This window comes from Merops nubicus, unplaced genomic scaffold, assembly GCF_000691845.1.
Source record: "Merops nubicus isolate BGI_N331 unplaced genomic scaffold, ASM69184v1 scaffold41293, whole genome shotgun sequence".
In the NCBI taxonomy this organism is placed as follows: Eukaryota; Metazoa; Chordata; class Aves; order Coraciiformes; family Meropidae; genus Merops; species Merops nubicus.
Window position 1 is genome coordinate 55,910 of NW_008599193.1, and position 24,069 is coordinate 79,978.

General features: G+C 36.1%; 1 protein-coding gene across 1 annotated transcript in view; it reads left to right on the forward strand.

Moving 5' to 3' along the window:
• Positions 1 to 22,289, forward strand: part of EFTUD1 (elongation factor Tu GTP binding domain containing 1) — a 77,930-nt gene extending 55,641 nt beyond the window's left edge. Inside the window, 3 exon segments of the mRNA XM_008937273.1 lie at positions 3,525 to 4,519; positions 8,789 to 8,973; positions 21,889 to 22,289. Coding sequence (XP_008935521.1) covers positions 3,525 to 4,519; positions 8,789 to 8,973; positions 21,889 to 22,077 — 1,369 coding nt within the window. The 3' untranslated portion in view covers positions 22,078 to 22,289.
• The last annotated feature ends 1,780 nt before the right edge of the window (positions 22,290 to 24,069 follow it).

The window sequence follows — 24,069 nt, forward strand, 5'->3', positions numbered from 1 at the left end:
GGGATTAAATTAACCTGTTCAAAAGGAGAAACAAAGAAAATGAAGATGGTAGTGGGTGTGTGTGGGGGGGGTTGTTTATTTTTCAGTATGGTACAAGCGTGTGGAAAAACTGCACAAAAATATAGGTTTCCTGGGTTTGAGTCCCATGGAAATAAAGCTTCCAATTACATTTGCTTTTTGTCTGCAACTTTGTAATCACTCTGCCAAAATTTCCAGGAACTTGGGAAATTTTGGGTAGTCCTTCTGTTGTCAGTTAATGAACCTGCTCAGACCTCATGAGTAGTTCAGAAGGATACCAAACTCTGAACTTTGGGTCTGTCAGATAAATGTAATAAATCATTCTTCCTTTTTTCTTGGCATCACTCACAAGGTGATGCTGACTGCCCAAGTAAAACAGTGCTTCGCTTCCATGTCTGTATATTAACCCTTGACAGTTTTTATTCATTCTTGATTGCAACAAAAATCCAGATACAATCCTATCTTGAGTTTTTTTTATATTTTTAGTTGTGATTCTCTTGGAGTGCAAGACAAACAGCTTCAAAAAAAAAAAAATCTTGTTTAGAGCAAATTTGGATGAGATGAATTGTACCTCATATGAAGGCTTAGTGCAAGGTTTAATAAAATCGGGTTTATAAATACCAAGATCACCACTCACAGAGAAACAAAGATGATGTTAATAATGGCTGTTCCCATTATATGTGAATTATTTTGAATAAGTTGCTTTAGAGGTCCCTGTAGTGCATGGTGCAAAGATGGAGCCTTTGAGTGTTTCTCAAGGCTCAAATTACATAGATTAAAACTGATGAGTTATTTTGGCTGCGTTTGCTTGGATATCAGTACCTGTGATTTCAGGTGGCAGTAGTTGTGTGTGTTTTATTGCAGGCAGGTATTTGGCTACTAGCTTTCAGCTGCAGGTACTACTGCTGAAAACTGAGGCTTAGTGCAGAGTGGTGGCTATTCTAAAACTGCTTACAGGAAAGTATTTCAGCTCTAGAATGAGGTAGAGCTGAAGTATGGGTGTTTCTGAATGCACTGTATTAGCCTTACAGATGTCCATGCGATCATGTAAGTACTTAATCCTTTAAATTATGCATACTGGAACATAATTTTCATTAATTTTGTATTTGATTGTAAACTACAGCAGCATGAAAATCTAACTACACCTACTTTACAGGGATCAGTGACTTATAAAAAAAATTACTTTCTACTTGTATAATAAACCAGTTCTATATAAAAGTTAATTAGTGGGAATGTTGTATAAATAAATGTAAATAACATAACATCAGGGCCTTCCTTAGAAACAGGTCATATCCAATTATGGTCTTGTTTTCTCCAAGATACCTTTATACCCAAACAATAAACCAAACCTCAATGTCCCTTGATCTGATGCTAGCTTACCAGAGGCTATAATTGTAGCAGTGAGATAATAAGTAGTAGAATATAATTTTTATAGATTGTATAGCTAGAAAAAGCTGCTACAAGTCTTTGAAGACCCAGGATTACCATTTTACCAGTGGCAGGAACATTTCATTTCCAAGCAAGGTGTTTCCTGGGAGATTTTGCTATGAAGCTATTGTTCTTCCCCTTCAGATGAGGTGAAAAATACAGGCTATTTTCCAAATCTGATGGGAAGCTTTCAGCATTCCAGTATCTTCGGCTGGGTTAAATCCTGAATGTATTTGAACAAGGTGCTGATTATGTGCACTTAGCAAACATCCATTTCACAGTTCTAAAAGAAATAGGGTTTTGCCATGCTGCCATTGGCAATTTTCATCTCCTGTGATTACAATAAACAGATAAAATACCATACAGGATCTTTTGAAGTCATGACGTTGTACTTGAAGATAAAAGAGGTGATCCTTTTTGAGTGAATATAGAGATGTTTATTAAATATGTGAAAGAGCTAACAAATCTGGCACTTCCTAGCTGGGTGGTAAAATAACATATTGGCATACTGTGAAGCTTTTACTTTTAGAGCATCTTAATCACTAGCAATTAATTTTCCTCATCTTATGATATACGATTTAAAGTGTAGTGAAAGTTTTCCTGCAGCGTTCACTTCAAGGCAAGTAATTAATAAATGCAAACTAATCTGAAAGAAATTGCTGTTGCTTAATAGCATTGCTATGAACAATATAGCAATTCGTTAATAATCACACTTCATCACGGTTGTGAGTGTTGATATTACAATATTGTTGAAACATCTCTCATTCTGTCTTACTGTGGTCTGCTGTACTTGGTTTTCCCTCAATGTTTTTATTTCCACACAGCTTTTCTTAATTGTATAAGGTATTTTCCATATGGAGAAAAAAAAAAAAGCTTCTTGACCCAAAATAATTATTTTCCAAATTGTTAGCACTATTGCAAAGCAGACTATAAATTAGTAACAGTTTAACAGAATGAACTGCATTGGTAAGATTTTATCCTTTCTTTTTGCATGGAAAAAGACCAAAATCTTCATCTATTGTCTCATACCCCATTTTATTTTGTACTTTGTGATCCTTTGAAAACAAAGATACCTTGTCTTAATTAGTCCAAAAAATAAAGTTCATTCACAGTATTAACAATTTGTTTTCTTCCATTAGGGAATATTACCATCTTTGAGAACCTTCCAATATAAACTCTTTCAACAAACAGAAAAATGTTTAATGACCCAAAAGATTAGTATTTTCTGGTATAGAATTAATAGTTTAATTCTTGTCTAGTTGGTGGTCAATTTATTGTCATTATTTCCCAGAGTTTCTTTTGTTTATGTTTTTAGCTTTGTATAAAGCTGCGCTCACATAAGTAACATTATTTTGAAATCTTATCACTTAATTTTTGTTGCAGCAATTGTATAATGTAAAGTTACTTGAGATTTGTGAGGGAGTGGGTTTGTGTTTTGCATATATCAGAGAAAAGGCTGCTACTAATGACAGGTCTGTGCACGAAATGATTATCTGGCATAAGTTTGTAACTAGTGTGTCCCTACCTGGTGACACTCGGGAGTAGCCTTTTCACTTGAAATTTGTTTATTTCCTCAAACCAACTTAAAGGCCCTTCAAGGTAGACAGTCATTGTCTTCTGCCTTCAGAATAATATCTTTTACATATATACATTCATTACAAGATTGCAGTTACGAATGGTCTTTTCAGTTTGCAAGGAGGCAAACATGTATCCTGAAACATCTGAAGGCTTGCTTGTACTATTATACCTTTGATCATACTTATTCTCATTTCTTTTCTGGTTCTGCTGTATCTTGTGCGAGGGGAGAGAGCAGTGGCACGTGGTTTCCAAGATGTGGATAAACCAGTGATTTACACAGAGGCACAGCAATACTTATTCTTTTATTTTCTTCAGTACTTTTCTGAGTCTTTCTGAAGATGTAAGAGGCAGTGCTTCTTTTTTGAAGCGCATAAAGTTTTTAAGAGTTTGAGTTTATTTGTGAGCATCTGTTCCATGTTAAGGCTGTTGTCCTACCTCCCACCCCTAAGTTTAGAAGTATTTTTAAAATGCTAAACTAACTTTTAAACTTTATTTTACAGGTTTGCAAAGGTAGAGATTAGTGTATCGGCACCTATTATACCATTCCGAGAGACAATAACAAGACCTCCGAAAGTTGACATGGTAAATGAAGAAATAGGAAAACAGCAGAAAGTTGCTGTCATACACCAAACAAAAGAGGAACAAAATAAAATTCCTGAAGGAATTCAGGTTGATTCAGATGGGCTGGTTACAATATCCACCCCAAATAAACAAGCTACGCTCAGCGTAAGAGCAATGCCACTTCCTGAGGAGGTCACTCGACTTCTTGAAGAAAACAGTGACTTAATTCGAACTATGGAGCAACTCAACACATCTCTGAATGAAGATAAAAAAAGCCATGAAATAAATCGGAAGACTGTGGAAAGGATCCAGGAATTCAAACATAAGTTGGAGCAAAATCTGCAGGGAAGGAAGTGGAGAAATGCTGTTGATCAGATCTGGTCATTTGGACCACGGAAGTGTGGGCCTAATATTTTGTTATATAATTTTGAGGGCTATAAAAGGTCTGTGTGGCAGTGCCTTGGGAATGCTGTGAAAGAAGTAAGTAGATACAGAGACTTTGACAACAGTATAGTAAGTGGTTTTCAGCTGGCTACGCTCTCAGGTCCTATGTGTGAAGAACCCCTCATGGGTGTTTGTTTTATAGTGGAAAAATGGGAAATAAATAAAGTTGGAGAGATGTTGTCAACTGGTAGTCAGCATTCAGGGGAATGTGATGCTGTAGAACATAAACAAAATGAAGATACTACTATAACAAGCACTGTTGAAGCTTGCAGTGTGAATGAACACCAGGACAGCAGTCAAAGTGTTTCGAAATCATCTGAGAAGATGAGTAAACACAAAGAAGTTTTAGTTGCAGATTGTTATGGTCCCTTCTCTGGACAACTGATTGCCACCATGAAGGAAGCTTGTCGTTATGCTTTGCAAGCAAAACCACAGAGGCTTATGGCAGCAATGTACACATGTGAAATTATGGCTACTGCAGAAGTTTTAGGTAAGACAGACAGAATGAACTTCTGTCAGTAATTTGCTTTCTTAGTTCCAAAGTGAAGTTTTATAAATTAGACTAAATCAGAAAGTATGATTTGATTAAAAGTTTTGTCAGGAGCTTTTTGTAGTTCTCCAATAGATCTGTATGATGACTTACGATGGTCGTATTTATTCTATTCTGAAGGAAAATTTAGCATTTGTCTTGCTTTTCTGAAACATATGCATAAATAACAATGCTACACTTTTTTGGAAGTGCCAAGATACAGAATGTTGCCTTTTTATGAAGTTTTTGTATTATCAACTTCAGTAAACGTGAATATCAATATTGTGCCTCACAATTAAACATGAGTTCCATTAAGAGATGAGGAAGTCTGTCTTGTTCCTAAAATGAGTCCAGAATCTTAGTAAATGGCATTTTAAGGTGTTTTAAGTTAATATAATAATCAATATAGAAGTAAAGTCAGGAAAAAGATAGAATCTCAAATTACTGTTACAGTCTAGTTGGTAGATTTGATTTTCAAATAGCATCTATATGCTTCTGGTGTGCAAATTGGTTACTGCAAAAACAGTGCACATCAACCTGCTGTCACTTATATATTACCTTCCTACTTACACCTACTTAAATTTGGTTTTATGATCTACTTCCAACATCACTTAACTCGCCCTAACGTTTGTTCTTGGAGTTTTGCATGGAAGCTGCTTGTACACTGAATCTGATCCAGTGCACCCAGGTTTTCTTTAAAATTTATTCCATTGCATTTAAGATATCAGCAAATTTATTTCAACTATACTAATCAAGATAGAAATTTTAGCATGTCCTACATACAGTAGTTAATGATTTGGTTATTTGTTGTAAAAATCTCAGCTGTTGTGCATACAAACTTAATGACAGTAGTTATGCAAAGCAAATTGGTCCAAAGAGCAAAATTTACACTAGTATGTAGTGAAAAGAAATGCCTTTGAGTGAACAATTGTTTTGTACAGATGCATGATCCCATTATTTTTTGGAGCTACTATTTAGCAGGCCAGGTAAAAAGTGTCCTCTGGTAAGCTTATTATCACAGTGCCTTAAACTACAATTTATTATGACATAGAACTTCTGCATTTTAAACTGCCTTTAATTATTTCTTAACACAGAAGAATGCCTATCAAAATTAGGCTTTTTAGTGCTATACATTACTGTTCCAGGACCATATTAATGCAATACTGTTGACCACTTCTACATCAAACTATAAACAAGATATCAATTTTCAAACCACAAAATCACTGTATAAATTGCCTTGGTTGAAAATTCACACTACTGGAAAAGCATGATTGTTTATAGTGAAGTAATTAATATGCATTGGCTCATCAGCTGGGCTATAAAACCAAATGGAAACATGGCTTTGTAATGCAGATGTGTGTGTGTGTATATGTGTGTATATATACATATATTTTTAATGAGTGTAACTTAGGACTCAGACATGCAGGCAAATTAGTCCAGTCTAATGAATGTGAGTTGTGTGGTAATAACCGTGGACATGCACTTAATTCATTACAAATTCATGGGTATAATTTTTATTATGGAAGTTTAAGCTAATGAATTGCATCCTCATTAGGGGAAGCGAGGAGTATACATGCTCTCCAGTAAGACTTGGCAGTTGACATGGGATAAAGCACTAGCTTTCGTAACTCCATTCTTTCAGTTGGTCTTCCGTACATTGATACCTAGTTGAGTTTAATATATCTTATTATTCCGTTTGCTTCTAAGATGGGGTAGTGTCTGAGGAAACTAATTCTTTTATGTTCCTTGCCTCAGTATATAAAGCTTTTTCCATCAGATTTTTCTGACAGTGAAAATAAACTGAACTGGAGCTGGGGAGAGGAGCAAGGAGAAGGGAGCACAGAAACATATTGCAAACTTATACGTGCCCAATATAATGAGCCTTGGGTTTAGACTTGGGTGCCACATACACCCCATGTTTCCCAGAGGGTTGTACTTTGAGCATCTTATTCTTACAATTATTTCACTAGAAAGATCCATTTTTGCACACCTGCTTTATGGAAGTTCTATGCAAACCTCCCAAAAGCTGAAGAATATTCTGAACTAGTATCCCATGTTTAATTTTTACTAGTTTTTGTCTGTCGATATTTCTGCCTTTGGAACAATTCTTCCCTTCTCTCTGTTCTGGAGATTGAAAGCTAGAATGTCTTGTCGTTTTGCTGATGTCAGTGAAACTTAATTGGAAAGGACTTTACCACACTTTCTTGTAGCTTTTGTTTCTGTTTTTTAATAACGATTCTTATGTTGCTGTTTTTAGGGTTTTTTTTTTAAGAAAAGTTACTAAAATTTTAGATCACAGCATTTCAGGTGACAATACACATCAATTCATAGTATTGTTTCTGGCTCAGTTGTGTGAGTGAAAACATGCAGATTCCAAAATAGAGGAGCAGCTCCTCCTTCTCTTTTTGCCAAGTTCGTGGCGACCTCTAGGATCTTGCAAATGGTGATCCTGTTGTCCTTCCAGAGTATTTCTCTCCACTGTGAAGCTTCTTTTTTTTTTTTGAGCATGCAGAGAATACAGAAATGGTTCAGCATTTTCACTTGACACACTGTGAAGTATCCTTCAGTAAAGTGGTGAATGGGACTTAAATATTTTAAGGAGCTGCACTTACTACATATTTAAAATTAATCTGATATGCTTATGTTTCAGCACCATGAAGCTGTTTTTGAAGTAGTATTGTCTTTTCAAAATAACCCTTTCAACTATTTTGAATAGAAAGATCTTACAGTATTTTGTGATGATCGATGCTGCTAAATCCTTTCAATTAATTAGTGTAGAGGTTGAACCAGTATTTCTTCAGTATACTGCAGTCTGCTCATAGGGGTAAAACTGAAGACCTTGCATAGCTTCTTTGTGACAGCATTAATTGAGTCAGTACTCCAGACTGCTTGGATGAAATACATGTAGCTAGAAACCATTTAGTAAGTTATAAATTGTCTTCTGCCTTCACATTTTCAAAGAATAATCGTCTGTGAGTTATGGCCAGAACATATGCATCTAAAGTGCTTTGTGATAGATATTACTTTACATCTCATTAACATGCGTGCAAGGTTTTCTGTGTCCTACTTAATAAATTAAATACTTTTACTCATAACATTAATAACCTATAAAGTGGTTTTGAGCTTACTTGCTTTAACAAATGGCTTTAATATATACTGCGTGGTACATTCACAGTGTTTGTACAGTGACATGATGGGGTGCTCTCTTGGAATGTGTATGTTTAATCTTGCTTTTTAAAGCAGTTACTGAATTGTGAGCTGTGTGACATACAACACTTTCACATCTGAGAATTTTCTTGGCTCACTGAAATTTCTGTAGACTTGACATTGCTTACATACTTTTGCAAGCTACCTTTCAAGTTAACTTGTACATCTAGTACTTGCTAACTGTTCACGTTTGTAAATGAGGGCATTCCAACACCATTTTTTCAGTGCATAGGTTTTCTTGTGGTTTTATTACCTTGATAACACAAATGTGTTTGTTAGTATTTGTCTGCAGCCCATAAATTTAAAAAAAAAAAAATAAAAAAAAATTAAAAATATTAACTTATTGCCTACTGTAAAGTCAAATATGGGTGTTTTCACAGCTATTTTCGTGACAATGTGCTGGCAATGGAATTCAATGGATTGAATATTAATTTGGGAAAGAAAACACAAAAATTATCCATGACTAACTTAATACTGAATTAATTAAAAAAAAATTAAACACATTGAACATAATAAATATATAGTATTTCTAATAAACTAATTTTTGGTTATTAGAATAGCGCTGCAGTATCTGGGACAAGTGCAATATAGGGATATGGTGATCCAAACAAACTTCTAAAGGTAGCTAAGATAGGATTCCTGAAACACAGTATTATTTCTTAGTGATGTTTTTCAAATGTTTGGTTGTAAGAAATAAAGGAAGTTAGGCACATGATCTGAAAAACTACCTTTTAAAAAACAGCCATACAATTGTATAAAATACACCTAGTGCAAGCATTACCTAGATTTGTACAATAGTAATAATATATTAAATATTACTTATATGGTTCTGCACATGGTACTTGCAGAGTATCTTTTAATTTAATGGGTCCACTTAATTGAACTTCTTAAAAGGAAGAATTTTAACCAAAGAAATTGTGTTTTACTTACTGGTAAAGTTTCCTGAATAAGTATGTATGTATTTCTCTTTGTGATGCAGAATATAAATATATTTGTAAGCTTATCAAAATTATATCTTTGCAGGTCGTGTGTATGCTGTCTTGTCCAAAAGAGAAGGCAGAGTGTTACAAGAGGAGATGAAAGAGGGGACAGATGTATTTATTATTAAGGCTGTCCTGCCAGTAGCAGAAAGCTTTGGTTTTGCTGATGAAATCAGGAAGAGAACTAGTGGCCTGGCCAGTCCACAGCTGGTGTTCAGCCACTGGGAGGTAAACATATCTATTCTCTCCATCTGTTTTGGTGATCTGTTTCCTGTAGATGTGGCAGACTGGAATAATAAGCAAAAAAGGTTAAGGTTTAGTCAAGACGTTTGATTAATTCCTTTTTGAAATGAAGAGGGAAAAAGTAGCTTTATGTTAGTCTTACTTCCTTTCATAGGTGTGCTGTTCATAAATTTATGTCGTGTTTAGATGGCATGCTTTCTTATTTCAGTGGGAGTTAAGTCCTTCACAAATGACACAGGTTTTTCATAAATATATTTTCCTGAATTTTATGTGCCTTTTTTTAATAAGTTCTCTAGTAAACTTCGGAAATGGGGAAAAAACAAACAAACAAAAAAAACTCAAAACAACCCCAACCTACCACTAACAGAAAATATAATGATAAGTCTAATGCATATGGAAGTTAACCTTTGAGGTGTTAGGAAGCACCTAGGCATTCTTTTGTCCTTATATATTCCAAGTTAACATATATTTTCGCACTTAAAGGCAAAGGAAATAGATTTCATTCTTTGAAAATGAAGTCTGGTGATAGTAAGTGGAGGTGTCTTCAAAATCGTTCCCTTTGGTCATCTTTGTCACTCAAAGAAACGCAGAGGTGAAAGTGAAGGTGTAAAGGAAATAATGCAAGTGGGAAAGCTGACAAGGAGTGTTGTCAGCTGAGAGCTCACTGTGTTTTGCTCCTATGATATGGATAGTAAATCTTCAAGGAGAAACATAAAAAGCTGTAAATCAGAGTTCCTTGTTCAAGACAAACCTGCATTGTAGGGCTTCTCACAGGACTTCACTGAAAGAGGTAAAAATGGGTTCAAGGGCAAGAGTCAGCAGGTATAAGCTTTTCACATTCAATGTTTAAAATAATTGAAGTCTATTTATTCCAGATTTTTTTGAGTGGTTGTTGTTTTGTGTGTTTTTTCCAGTCAGGTTTTCCTTTATTTGGTGCTAGGGCCATAGAAACTTTTGTAAATGTATTGGAAACTTTTTGTTTGTTTGTTTTTGTTTAATCTTCTTATTTATTTTGTGACCTCAAATGTCAAGTCTCCGAGTACAAACAACTGCAGATTTTTGAGGTCAGTAATATTCTGCTGTTGCCAGATATGGTCCATTGTACCACTGTTTCTTTGAAGTATGTGCTGGTGTTTCATGTGATGTGAATTATTCCTCATTTTCTGTAGCTAAAATTGTCTTAATAAGTAGTATCTGTTAAATATTTCATGAGCAGTATTTCTTTATTAGTGATTGTTGTAACTGCCTCAGGAATTTTTTGTGGATGCCACTGGGAAAGGAGGAACTCTGCAAACTAGGCAAGTCATGTGCTATCAGAAGAGTTGATAGTCCTTGTCCAGTGCTCTTGGAAAAGTACATTATGTCTCCCTTGGCAGTGGCAACTTACTGGTGTTAGCAAATGCAGTGGACCAGGGACTTACCTCTCCTCTCTCAATATTGATTAATTTAATCTTCTTGTAACTAAGTTCACAGAGAACCATGGAAAGGAAAACCAGAGCTACACTGAATGGAGAAAAAAAAAAAAAAAAAAAGAAACCCTCTTTAGACGGGGTATGCACAAAAAAAAAAAAGGCAACAGCTTTTTGAGTGTAGGGACGTAGGTGCAAGCCAGTAACAGATTAGGTACCTCAAACCAATGAGTGTCGGCAGTGTTGCGTACAGAAGTTTTGTCAGTTTGGGATGTTCTCATCTCAAGTGCAGCTGGTGAGGTTTTGTGGCTTAACTGGTCTTTTATCTGAACAGCCTCTGATATCAGTGCCCTGCTGGAATATCAGTCGGAAGGACATTAATTCCAGCTAACCTTTGTTTTGTGCCAGTTTCTTTAGGATTTGTAGCGACAGTGCTCCAATGCTAAGCAAAAACCCAATCCCCTTGTCTTTCTGACTGTCCCTTCTTTCCCCAAACCTTGGTGTGCATGTTCACTCTGTGTGATGTTAGGAATTTCACATATGAAAATGTTTGCACATGGTTATAGATATGCATAGGAGAGGGAGAGTTGAACAAGGAGCAACATTTTCTAAAATTGACCCCCAGGAGGCAGGTAGTGGTAGTGGGAAAAACATTGTGTAAGCCAGTCAGTCACCTTTCCACCAGGCAGATCTGTCTGTGGGGAGGGGTGGGGGTTTTTGGTCACATTGAAAGGCATGCTCACATATTTTTGTGACAGAATAAGCCTTTTACTAAGCTACTAGCAATGTTGGCTCTGTGCAGCAGTGGCAGAGGAATTGCATACTACTATCACATCATCAGCAGAATTGCTAAATGAATACAATTTTCAGAATCTTTAGTGGTGGTATGACAGAGAAGGAAGAAAAAATGGTTTTGTGGCTCAGATCACATGAGTAATTTGCAGAGCTTTTTTTTTTTTTTCAGTTTCTTTTTCTCTCTGTATTCTGCTAAAAACAAAACCCCCAAATAAAAACCCATCAGGTTTTACCAGGTGTTAGGCGTGACTTTGCTGTTGCTACATGACTGTTAATTATGATGGTATATGCATATAAACACCAGCATTTTGTTTGACTCCTAATTACTATCTTACACAATGATACATTAAATATGATGTGAACTCTATCTAATCTGAACACTATTTTTTTTTTTTTAGTGGTAGAAATAGGAAAGGGAGAGCAGTAGCTGCTTGGTTTGTTTTTGCATTTCCTGTGTTACTGAGTGTGTGGTTGTTGCTTTAACTGCATACTATCCAAACCCTTCCATAACATTCTGACTTAATTCTGTGTTCGTAGTGTTTTCTATGTCTGCTCAGCTCATTAGCTGAGAACCTGGGACGTGCTATTTCTCTACACGGATTATGGAAATCATATGCATAAAGTATTTTAAAGAAATTAGGTTTGAATTTTTTTTTTTTTTTATTCATGTATTTCAGTAATATGATTTGTAGACTATAAACACAGGAAGGTCAATGAGAGAGCCTACATTTAAATGAAGCTATTTTGGTCTCTATGGAAATGAAATTACCATTTTTTTTTCTTGAGTTAATGAATGTATTTTGTATAGTTCAGATTGCTTCAGCCCCAGAGGATGGAGCAATACACATATTGAGGTCTATCTTGTCAGATACTCCTTTTTTTATTCATTTCTTCTAACACACTTATGCAGTTTATTCCTGTCTGTAGAGGACAGCACCAAATAACCATTAGCGGGAGCTTTCAGTTTGGTCCAAGTTTAAACAAATTAATTTTAAAAATTAGTTAAGTGTTTTCCTTTATGATATCCCTAGGCAAATGTTAAGCGTATTTGATTTACTTGGCTGTATCTTCTTAGATTTCACTATAAACTTTCTTCTGAATTCTTATTTTAAAATATCTAACTTTGGGGTAATTCTGAACCCCTCATTTTATCCTTGAATTAATAACACACCTTCTATTAGTATATGTTTTTGCCTGAGCCCATTTCTTTTGTTCTCTCTTGATTCTTTTTCATTACATCTTTCCCTTAGTCGAGTCATTCAATCTTAATCTTAAGGTTCTTTGAACAGGAAGATATTTGTGAATGCACAATGCTTAATCCCATTTGGGAAATCTGTGTTATAGTAAAAAAAATAATGCATGTGGCTCTATTCAGATGCTGATAGAATTCTCAGCAAGTGTGGAAATTGTCAAAGACATCTACTACTTGTGAAGTTGTGAGATATATAGTATTCCTGTTAACTCACATTTTTAAAATTGCATAAGGACTGGCTATTAAACACACTTTTATTCTTGGGGATGGGGTGAACAAACTGTAAACACGTTTAATCTGAATTCTTTTTCAGTATCTCTTCTAAGTATAATAGTGTCTGGGAAGTGCTTTATGGCACTGAAGAAAGGTAAGAAAAGAACTGCATGTAGTCAGGGGTAAGAGTATGAGGCATTCTGAATCTGGAAGTTCTATATTCAGAATTTTAATTCATTCCTTTCAAATTGTAATTAATTTTGCAATTTAGGAGGTAACAGCTTAATATAGAAGTTGCTGCCTGAGATTAAGACCAACATTAAACAGGAAGCAGACTAAGGTAATGAGAGAGACTCTAGGAATCTGTGAATCTACTAGGTTTGAACTGTAACTTTACAGACATCATTGTGCCAGTGACAGCTTGAACATGTAAATGAATTCTAGGAGTAACATGGAACCTTTCAAATATGAAAAGCTCATTGTATTGGCCAGGACATCTGAAGCTAATTAAAATAGTAAATAAAAGTGGTAGTGGTGTGGCTTTAATTTTCCCTCTTAATACATGTTTCTTAAGTAATAGGAAAAAATGTAACAGTAGAGCCACATGTCTCCTTTTTTCTTTCCAGTTCCCAAATTCCTGTTTGTAGCTACTGACTGAAGTCGGGGCTAAAGCTCAGCTGTCACTGATTGAGACACCAACAAGGATGATGGTCTTGAGCCAAAAAAAACTTGTATGAGTGTATATTATAACTAAATGTGTAAATGTTCATTATTACAATATTTATTGGAAGAAGAGTTCTCATGTCTGACTTCAGGCATTTTAAGGCCTTGGCTGCCCTCTTTATATATTGTCAGTGGGATCTCTGAATGATGAAATAGTTTTGGGTGCTCATTTTACTTGTAGGGAATCTACACTACTAATAAATCTCTGTAGGTCAAATGTCTAAAGTTTGACTGCAAGCTATTCTGTAATGCCTTAAACCTCCTGTCTATGAAAAAAAATAAGTCATGAATCTGCTAGTTTTGGGGGGTTTATGAGGCTTTTGCAAGATGGCTACTGATGTGAAATAAGTGGATATTTTGGTGGGGTTTGTAGCTTTCATCTCTCTTGCAGGCTCTTTTTTTTTTTTTTTTTTTTTAAATTGTATTTTTGCCAAACCTTGTATTTAACAATTGAGAGCTGTTTAGAGAAAGTACTTCTAACGAGTACAGAGGCAAATAAAACTGGGAGTTTTTCTTCAAGTTAGTTATGAAGAGAGCAATTTGTTTTCAAGCTTTCTTTTACATACCTTTATAAAAGTAGATATCATAATCTTGAAGATGATATATTGTGTTTGATTGATACATAAGTTCATCTGTAGTGATGCAGAATGGCAGCATTCTGTGAAGACAGGATCTGACTACAGGGTGTTCAAACAGTTGGTAAAAAGGGAGGCTGCAAATTAGTTGTTGGCTTTCTTTTCATTCAGGATGTGGTACAGAGATTAGTTATTTATAAAATAGGCACGCTGGTACACAAAGTATTTGGTACAATGTGAAATTTTGTGTCTTAACAAAATAACTGTGACATGTTTTTATTTTGAGAACATTTATGTGTAGGTGCTTCTGTAAAATCCTTTAGCATATTGTAGATATTTCTCCTCCCACCCTCTGCCACTTAGTCCTCATACCCAACATGACGTTTTGTGGAAGTGTTTCAGGTGCTCAGCACTTCCCACAGTCACTCGATACCCTTCAGCAGAGGAAGGTCTATCTGCTTTCCACTGTGATGTAATTGGTGTGGCAAAATGGACAAGCTGAATCTGCAGAGAGAATATTTTCTTCCCTTCTGAATAGGAAGCATCTGGGGCCTGTAAAGCCTGAAAGAGGAATAAGATACCTGTTATGAAAGGGTTTTTCACTGAATAAAACTAGTAAGACCCCATAGCTGGTTGAACAACAACCAAGACAAGACAGACACTTGTGCTGGCATCATGCCATTTACCTGGGGTTGATGGAAAGCAGCTGTTAATGTGGAGATTGCTTCTGAAGTTACCATATGTCATCTTGCAGTACTGCTCTAGGGTCTTTATTTTCTTTCACATAATTAAGGAATGACTTGGAAAACTACCAGTCCATAAAGGCACTGCTTTCCTGACACTGTAGCTGCTTGGGTTAAGCACAGGAATTAGCCAGTCACTTGGGTACCTCTGCATTACACTGGGAGATACTCAAACAAGGGCTTTCTTCCTGAGAAAATGGGTCTCTCTGGATCTGAGGTCACAGGAGGGCCTTAGTCAAGAAATTAGTCTCTGTTCACTTCTGAGGTTTGCCGTCTCCTCCCTGCCTGTGTTCCACATCCCAAAAATGTATGAGGCACTTTTTAGAGCCAGTCCATCTGACCTCAGTCTTTTTGGGTACCCTGCCCAGTGTTCACTGTTCTGGAAGCACACTGCCAGTATCCAAACGGCCTTGCACTGATTGGTTATGTTCAGTGCAGAAGCACTTCACAGCATTACCCAAGATATGCAAACCTAGCAGATAACATTTTTTTTCAAGATAACACTTCACATAAACCTCTGCAAAATTCAGCCATTTTACCTGAAAGGTGAGGGTAATTTCCATTTCATAGGGCTGCTTTTGACAGCTAAGACATATGTATCAGCCATACCCTTTTATTTGCATAGTCTATGTCCTTTCTAAGTGAAGGACACCATTTGAAATGTGAATGTTCTTGAAGTATCGTTCTAGCATCAATTTTTATAAGGTAGAAAGGATTCTGATACATCTCAGCCTATATTATCTTAGAAATTGTGCATAATAGTTCTTTTGAGTTTTTTTTTTTCCCCAAAAAAACTGCTTCTGGCATAATGTTTTTCCTGGCTTGCTAAGGGCTGTTTGTGGTGGTGCCCAGTCACACTGAATTTAGTAGTTCTTGGATTGTCTTATTAAGCAGTTCACAAAGGCCATAATGTTGCTTGCTGGTCTTAAAATCTTTGTTGGACAGTGTAAAACTCTCTTTCTATTCATGGTCCAACCGAAGCTTTTTCCACACTCATGATATTTGGCTCAAAAGAAATTTTCTGTCCTCATCAGTCAGTAAGGACCAGTGGGGTAAATGCTACTAGGAGCATGGCTGTGTTCCCAGATCTGCCTGACCTTTTGGATGAACTAGGCAGATCCCTTCTGTTTGCTTTTGATGCTTCTCTCAACCTTGTTTTGCATAATTAGGCTGCCTCAGGCAGAGACTGTTTCATACCATCATTTTATGAAATAACTAGACAATGGGACCCAGATCACTATTGGAGCCATCTGGGTGCCACTGAAATGCAAATAATAAATCATCCTCAAATTAAGGCTTAAAATTCTAAGTCCCCTTGAATTCGAAGTGATATGTTCTAACTCCAATCTTATTGAAAAATTTTATTAGCTTACATAATGATTTGCAGTATTTAGTACACACTGTATCATCTTCCAATATTAACATAGTACACTCATGTTATTTGTATTTCTATGGCTTAATTATTACAGGTATTCAGATTATGCCTCTGGTAAAGATATAGGCATTTTTTGTTAGAATTATTAATATGTAGGTTGTTAGGCCAAAAGCAGATGACAGCTGTTCTGCCCATGCTACTCTGCATGCTATTACTAAACAAGTCTTGTGAGACTTCATTGTTTGGGTGTGTTGGGTTGAACAGTTGTGATATTTAATGAATGTCTGTCCTGGTTCCGTGTAAAAAGGGGTTCAGGGCAGGACCCACACGGAACAGAACTATGTACTCGCCTCTCCCCCCCCTGAGAGAGAGAGAGACACTTTGGGAAAAAAATGAAGTATATTGTTTAACAAGGAACAGAAAATGAAAAAGGGAGGTAAGGAAAATAATATATACAAAGATTAGGGGAAAAAGACAAAAAATAAAATATACAAAACCCTCAGAAATGGTTCCAAGGTCCCACGGAGTGAAAGGACAACTTCCCTCTCCGAGCTCCAGGGCAGGAGTGCAATTAGAACCCACTCCCTGCCTCTTATCAGAGTGTGTGTGGGAAGGGGAGGGAATACAATGGTTCACCCCCACCTGGGGTCCTCCCAGTTGCTGGAAGGTCATGCCCCCATTCCAAGCCTCAAACCACAACAATGTCTTGCTTTAGAATGATTTATTTTTCTCCAGAATACCCTTGCACATACAGTATTTGAAGTAATCGATTTGCTTCTTTTGAGATACCTAGTCCCAGCTTACTTCATGACAGTGTTTTATTTATACCTCAAGAGTGCTCATAGTTCTGCACTGAGCTGTGGAACACACTCTTCAGCATGTATTTGACTTTTTTTTTTTCTTTTATATATAATGGAATTCTAGTGATTTGCTTATAGTCATACTTTAAATAAATTGTATCACTCAAGACTTTTATAAAGTAGATCAGTGAAGTTACTGTTAAACAATACTGTTAGGGAATGTTTTTATCACTTAAGAATTTCATTTATATCAGCTGATATGCACTATTTCATTTTACCGTATTGCACGTTATATGGCTGCATTTAAAGAAAATACTTGTTCCCTACTAGAGTAAATGCTAGTTCAGATATCCACTAGACAAATATTGATTTATAGTTAATTTCTTAAAAGAAATAGTTTTCAGAAGAACTTTGCAGATGTAGATCTATTTGGTTGTGTTAACTGGGAAGCAGTATCTATCTTGCTGCTTTGCTGTGCACACTTCGAAGGAGTAATAGTGTTTGTTCTGGGCTGTGTGCAGTTCAGGCTGCTGTTGTCCCCATCAGATTGTTCTCATGTTGAATAATAAATAAGCATACACTGGTGACTAGTTTTGGTTGTTATAAATTCAGAAGTTCACAAAGAAAAGATACACTAATTTTTTTAGTAACAAATCACACACAATATTCTGTTTCTTTTTAAAATGTACTTTACCATAATGCTAATGATAACAGTACCATCACATCATTGGTTTCAAAGTGTCATTCTCCTGGGGTTGGTTCCTCTTGACAGCTTTTATCTTTTATACTTGGGGTATAAACAGTTTGGCTGTGATAATTTTCATGTCACCCCTGCTCAGTGGTTCTCAGACAGACATGGCACACAGGGAGAATAAGAGGAAGACAGATTAAAGACCTCTGATAGAAGCTTAGCTGAACTTCTGAAGTCACTTAATGATTTTTCAGCTCTGAAAGCCATGCTAGTTTGGAATTCCAGTTCTGTTTTGATTGAAGTTCTTGTTTGGGAGTATAGCTTTTTGAAAAAGCACTGTTAAGGTGCTATCAGATCTCTGTTTTTAAAATGAATCTTAGGCTATAAGTTTTAGTTTTGTACTGAGAAATCAGTACACAGAAACATCTAAATAATTTTCAATTACAAGTGTCATGTAACATAGAATAAATAACATTTTTCTGCTTGGCTCCTGTGGATCTTCCAGGATCCATAGTGAACACCTTCTGTTAAATGTCTCCGTAATATTCCAGAAAGACTGGTCCATTTAGAATCTAATTAATCATTTAGGATTTTATCCAGACAAAAACTCGATTTCTGTCACAGATTCCAGAGTCATCCCCGTGTGGTTCCCATGAATACAAACAATAGCTCAGGGGCTAAAAAGCATCTCAGCTCTGATTCCAGGAAACCCAGACCCACCATTCTGATAGCTACTATTGTAAGCAGATTGATGACAATGCTTTTGGAGCATTATGGGGAAATGTTTCTTTTTCCTTTTGCTTGCTTGCACTGTATTAGCAGAGTAAGGGGAAGATGGATGCCACTTGCTATCAGCATTTGCTTTGATTCATTTATGTGATGTAATTAGAAAAGGGACAGTCTAGTCTGTGCCCTCACCTCCACTTACAAAACCAGAACTTTTAAAAATTAAAATTTACTCCTTGTTTTTGTAGCGCTGTGTCAGTAGCACCTCTGTGTAATTACATTAAGGCTACATTAGCATGGCTACTTGCTGACTTCTTAAAGGACATGCACAGCTGATACCCCAAGTTCCAGCTCAGTAGATCTGTCTGGGTTCCCCTTTCATGTTACTACCCATGATCTGGTAATACAAACAGCGTGTTCTAATTAACCTCATCTTTTGCAGTGTGTCTGCACCACTCAGCTAGGCATGATCCTCTGACAGAAATTTTCGGATGCCACCATAACTTCCTGTTAGAAGCAGTTGAATTATTTAGGTTGAGAAGCAAACCTAGGTCCTGAGGCAGCTTTTTGAAACCTCATTTATGACTCCTTACAGTGCTGCTCTGCACATGCACTCGTATAGCAGTACAAGGTTCACTCAGGATTCTACAGCCCTGTGCTGCAATAACTTTGCAGGTTACTAACCTTGCTGGTTACTAAATAGTGCATATATTTGAGCCTCCTGTTGTGCTGGCTTTCCTGAGAGTGAGAGAGACCTGTTGAAGCATAAAGAATTATTATTAGTGGAAGAAGCATCCAGGGCAAAACTTCAGTTAACAGTACTAGAACAAGTCTTTCATAATTGTTAAAAGAGCCAATCTGTCAAACTTGGGGATTTTCTTAAGAATCCATCACTACAATACTTAAATATTTAGAGGTAGATTAGATCTGTAAGTTCATTTTTGTATACTTTTGAACCCCTCTGTCGTATTCATTCTCCAAGAACCACTGTTTCACTCTTTCTCTCTGGGCATAACTTTTGGGTGGTAGATTTTTTGCTAATGTAAAAAAAATAAATCATCAAAGCCTTTTAAGTTATTATCGTTTGTAGGTGTATAATGTACTTCAGTGGTACAATCTGGAGCAAATCCACTGAGCATGAAACACCTTTTCATATTCACGTGTTCCTGGACTCTGAAGTTTTTGTTCGTTCAGCTCTTTAGGCAGATTGTGAATGTGGAAGTCCCTGGTGTTTTTCCACCACTAAGATGTTCATTAGTAACATCACTACAACTTCATCAAATTATTATGCAGGTTTTGTCCAAAAGTTGGGAAAATCCCAGCAGTCTTCACTGCCCCGCTTCCTTGTGCATAAAATAATGGTAAAACTCTTCAGCTTTCCAAGAGTGGGGACCATTCCTTTTTTATTGAAGTAACCTGTCAAGGAATCACCTTGTAAGTTCCTAGGCTTTGGTTATAAGGCCCTGTACAAGACATCAGAATGAGTATGACTCAGGCTGATTCTTCTACGGTTAGACAGTCCTTACTTTTAACAATAAAAATAAATGCAGAAACATTTGGAAAGCTAAGTTTCATACTGTTTATTTCTGAACTCTGCTTGCTTTTGCTTTTCAGCCAGACAACCTTATGCATAGCCATTTCCCACTTAAATAATTGAGGTTGGATGTCACATCAGCACAAGTAATATTCCACATTACTTACCAAGACTAGGTATATGCTTAACTGTGAAAAATTAAACTATTCTGTTGGTTTAGGGACTTAACGTACTATTTTGCAGGACTGAACCTACAACTTTGCGTAATACAAAACAGCCATTTTCTACCTTAGTCATTTTCCTAGCTCCCCATAAAGTGTGATTTGTTTGATGGCATTAGATGTTATTTAAGATGAAATATTAAATTAGGACTTTACAATTGTTGATGTTTCTGTGGGAAACTCTCCATCTTAAGCCATCATTTTTTAATTCCTGTTCTTGCTCGTTTATGTAACTTAAGTAGGAATTAAGAAATTTTGCTTAATTTGAAGTATTGTATAGCAATTAAATTATTTGTCAGGAAAAGAAGTTTATAAACCCTAGAAAAGGTTATAACACAAAGCTGAAATTGGTAGTTCAGGGAATTTGGTTCCCTCTTGTCAGTTATTAATGTTAGTGCTAATACATGTTTCAGAAATGATTATAGTAGTGTTCTCAATTATTGTCATAGCTATCACGATTCTTACAGTAACTAACACTTTTATGCACTCATTTTTTCATGAGAATTTTAATGAATGGATACAGTATTACCTTTGGGTTTTTTAGTGAAAATATACTACCTGTAACTGCATTTTGTGAGGAAAATCCACAGTCATGTAAGTGAAATAAGTATTTTTCAAATTTGCAACAGAACTTGAGTAACACAATATGGTAAATTTTATCTCTTCCTAATGCTTGTGTTTAACATTCTTGGAAGCTGATCCTGTTATTTTTCACAAAGTTCATTAATGCTCAGTAACTACAATATCTTTTACTCTGTTTTATGGTTAATTTTCCACTGATGGGAAGGAAAGTTACATCTCAGGACTATAAATCTGTACAGTTTTGGTTGGTCACTCAGACATCAGTCCACTAGGGAGCATTTCTGAAATTTGATTACACTTAGACATTATATGAGCTTAAGACTTGATAATCACTCTTAACGTCGTAGAAGTAATTCTGGTGCCTGCAACAGTTTAAGATATGAGTAGAACTAAGGTGGATTCTTGGATGCTTAGAACTGGTGTGTGGACCATTCTTTAGGTCTTAAAACATTTACTTGGAAAACTAAAATTAGTATAGGAGTCACTTAGAGCAGCAGAATAAATTGGTATCTTTGGCTAACTAGTTAAGCATCAAGCCTAGAAGTTGTGTGAAATCTGAATAGTCCAAAAGTAGAGAGTAAATATCTCTTCAGACTGCCTTGGGTAATTTAAGTGTAGCTGTGCTGTGCAGGATTAAATGAAGAAAGGTTTTAAAGACTTTGTAAGATAACTACATCTTTGGAATGCTTTCTGTGGTAGTCTGAGAAGTGTGGAGAATATAAGATGAACTGGGGATGAAGACATTCCCAATTATTCTCTGATCATCTAAAATCTCTTCTAGAGGAGGGCCCATGAGTTACTAAACTGCAAGAATAACTCTACTAAGTAGCACCAAAAATGATGATTTTTAAACCCTCTGTCCAGCTCTAAGGGATTGAAGAATATGGGGCACAGAAATGAGCAGAAGCCTTCACTACTTATAAATTCTAATAAAGTCATAGTGAAATAATCTTCTAAATAAGGAATTCCTTCTTGAAAGCTGAGAGTTTTCTGAATGGTATTTGGCATTGTGGCCTGTTGCCACAATGCCAAAAAAAGGCACATGCAGTGAATTTGAAAAGCTATTGTGGACTACTTAGGGCAAGTGCTCCATAGTATGTCTTAATTTCTGTTTTCTGCTTAAATAGCTAATTGCATGCTTTCCAGAAAACTCTACCTGCTCTACTTGCACATTTCTCTACTTCAGAGACTGATTATATGAAATGTACTGACAAACCTTTGTACTTCTTTATTCCTTTTTTATTTTTTTTGCTTTTTGTAGATCATTTCAAGTGATCCATTCTGGGTACCAACCACCGAGGAGGAATATTTGCACTTTGGGGAGAAGGCAGACTCAGAGAACCAGGCCCGCAAGTACATGAATGCAGTAAGGAAGCGAAAGGGACTCTATGTAGAAGAAAAAATTGTGGAGCACGCTGAAAAGCAAAGAACTCTGAGTAGAAATAAGTAGCTGTGTCTGCTTCCTTTCTCTCCTGACTCAGCTGAGTGCGGGTGGGTTATTTTCTATGCAGCAGATTCAAAATTTCATCTGGACTTTATTCTTTGATACCACTTTTCTTACATGCTATGTCTGTGGCTTATGTTGTAATAAAATTGAGCCTTTCCAACTTCTGTACAGAGAAAATAGTTTATTTAAATAAAATATAGGCATAGTCATTGCAATTGGTTTCCATTTTTAAAACTCAGTGCCCTCTTGAACTTTCTGTCACAGGATCAGGAAATCTTAATTTAATTTGTTTCTGATTTATCAGATGTAATTACAGTTAGAGATGATTAGCTAATTTGTTACAAATAAACAATGCACTGATTTTAGCTCCATAACATTTTTGACTCTTGGTTTTTTGCATTTATTTACATTTCTGTAATGTATTTGTTACTCACCAGTATTTCATAGTATTTCACCTAGATGCAAATAGATGAAAGCCTATCAGGAGTTTTTAAATCATTTGTTTTCCTGGGTTCCTCATGCAAGCAGTCATCTAAAGCAGTTATGTATCTTTAAATTGGAGGGCAAAATAGCACATGGAAGACTAAGCACTGCAAACCACACAACATTTGTCTTTTTTTCCCTCCATAGAACACATCTTATTAAAAAACTTTGTATGATTATCCTGAGCTGGGAGCTGCTGTCTCTGAACTAGACACACAGCTACCTTGGTCAGTCTTGTGTGAGTGTTTACAGACTCTTGCAGAAATTTCTACACATTCAGCCTGTTGTCTTGAATTCAGTGAAGGAAAACACTTGGAAAAATATACAAAATGCCTTGATGTTTTCAGTTGTCTGGAATGCAGAAGGCTTCAAAATCATTCGGATAAGGAACAAGATGAAAAAAAGTCCTCATAGGGTCTAAGTTTTAGTTATGAAAAACAGAAACCTCGGACAGAAGAGAAACGTGATGCATGACTTCTCATTTGGCTGTCTAGATTTGTAAAAGGAAAGGAGTTAAGAAGGTTAAGACTGAATAGATAGGTGTCTTTAAAGAGCTTCTGGTAGTTAAAGGAATAGGAAATAAGTTCATAACTCTAGAGCCAACTGACTTTCTGCTACCTCTTGTCTTAACTGCAAACAGTTCTGTTTCAGATAACCATGCAAATAAGTTGTCCTTTTCTTTCCAGAATATAACCAATTCTTTAGTTTGTGATTGCCTTGTACTCCTTCAGCACCTGCTTGGTCTTTCTGAATAAATGTTCTCTGTATGTTGATTAAGACAGCAGGCAGAATTTACTCACACCAGTTTTGCTTCTTATGGTAAAGAAAACTGTCACTTGTTTCACAACTAGAATGATTTTGAATACTTAAGTTTATTTTAAATAACAGCCTTTTCTTTTCTTGCTTGTTTGCTTTCATCATAGAAATGTTTCCTTTTAAGTTTGCATTTATTAATTGTTGAAGCAAATGAAATATTTGCCTTTCTTAGAAGGTTGTTCCTTAAACTGTTGTTGTTTTGCAAGAGGTGTCCGCACAGCAGCCCTATCAAAGCTTGAACATATTTACCTCGTCTGGGCACTGCTGCCAGCTGGTATGGCCATGGAAGGCATGGTAACCTACCACAGCCTGCAAAAAACAGTCAATACATAAATGTTTGTAATGAGGTCTTGGCTAATACAGCTGCCACCTGAAGCCAAGGTGGAGTTAGGGATGTCTGGCCTGCAGTCACAAAGGTGTTTGAATACCTGATATAGAGATGAACAGGTTGGTCATTGTTAGGACTGCATAATTGTTAACTGTAATCTACTATGCTTGAGTAAGCAGAAAGAACATTAAGGTAGATTTTAAAACAATTTAACAATCGCTTTCATATTTTGTTACAGTGTATTTTTGACACTTGAATCTCAAGTAGCACAAAGATGATAATTCCTTGTGTTGCAACACTTATTTGTAGAGCAAAATATCCATTAACTAGCAAAAGAAAATCAGACCAACCTGCAAGAAGTGCTCGCA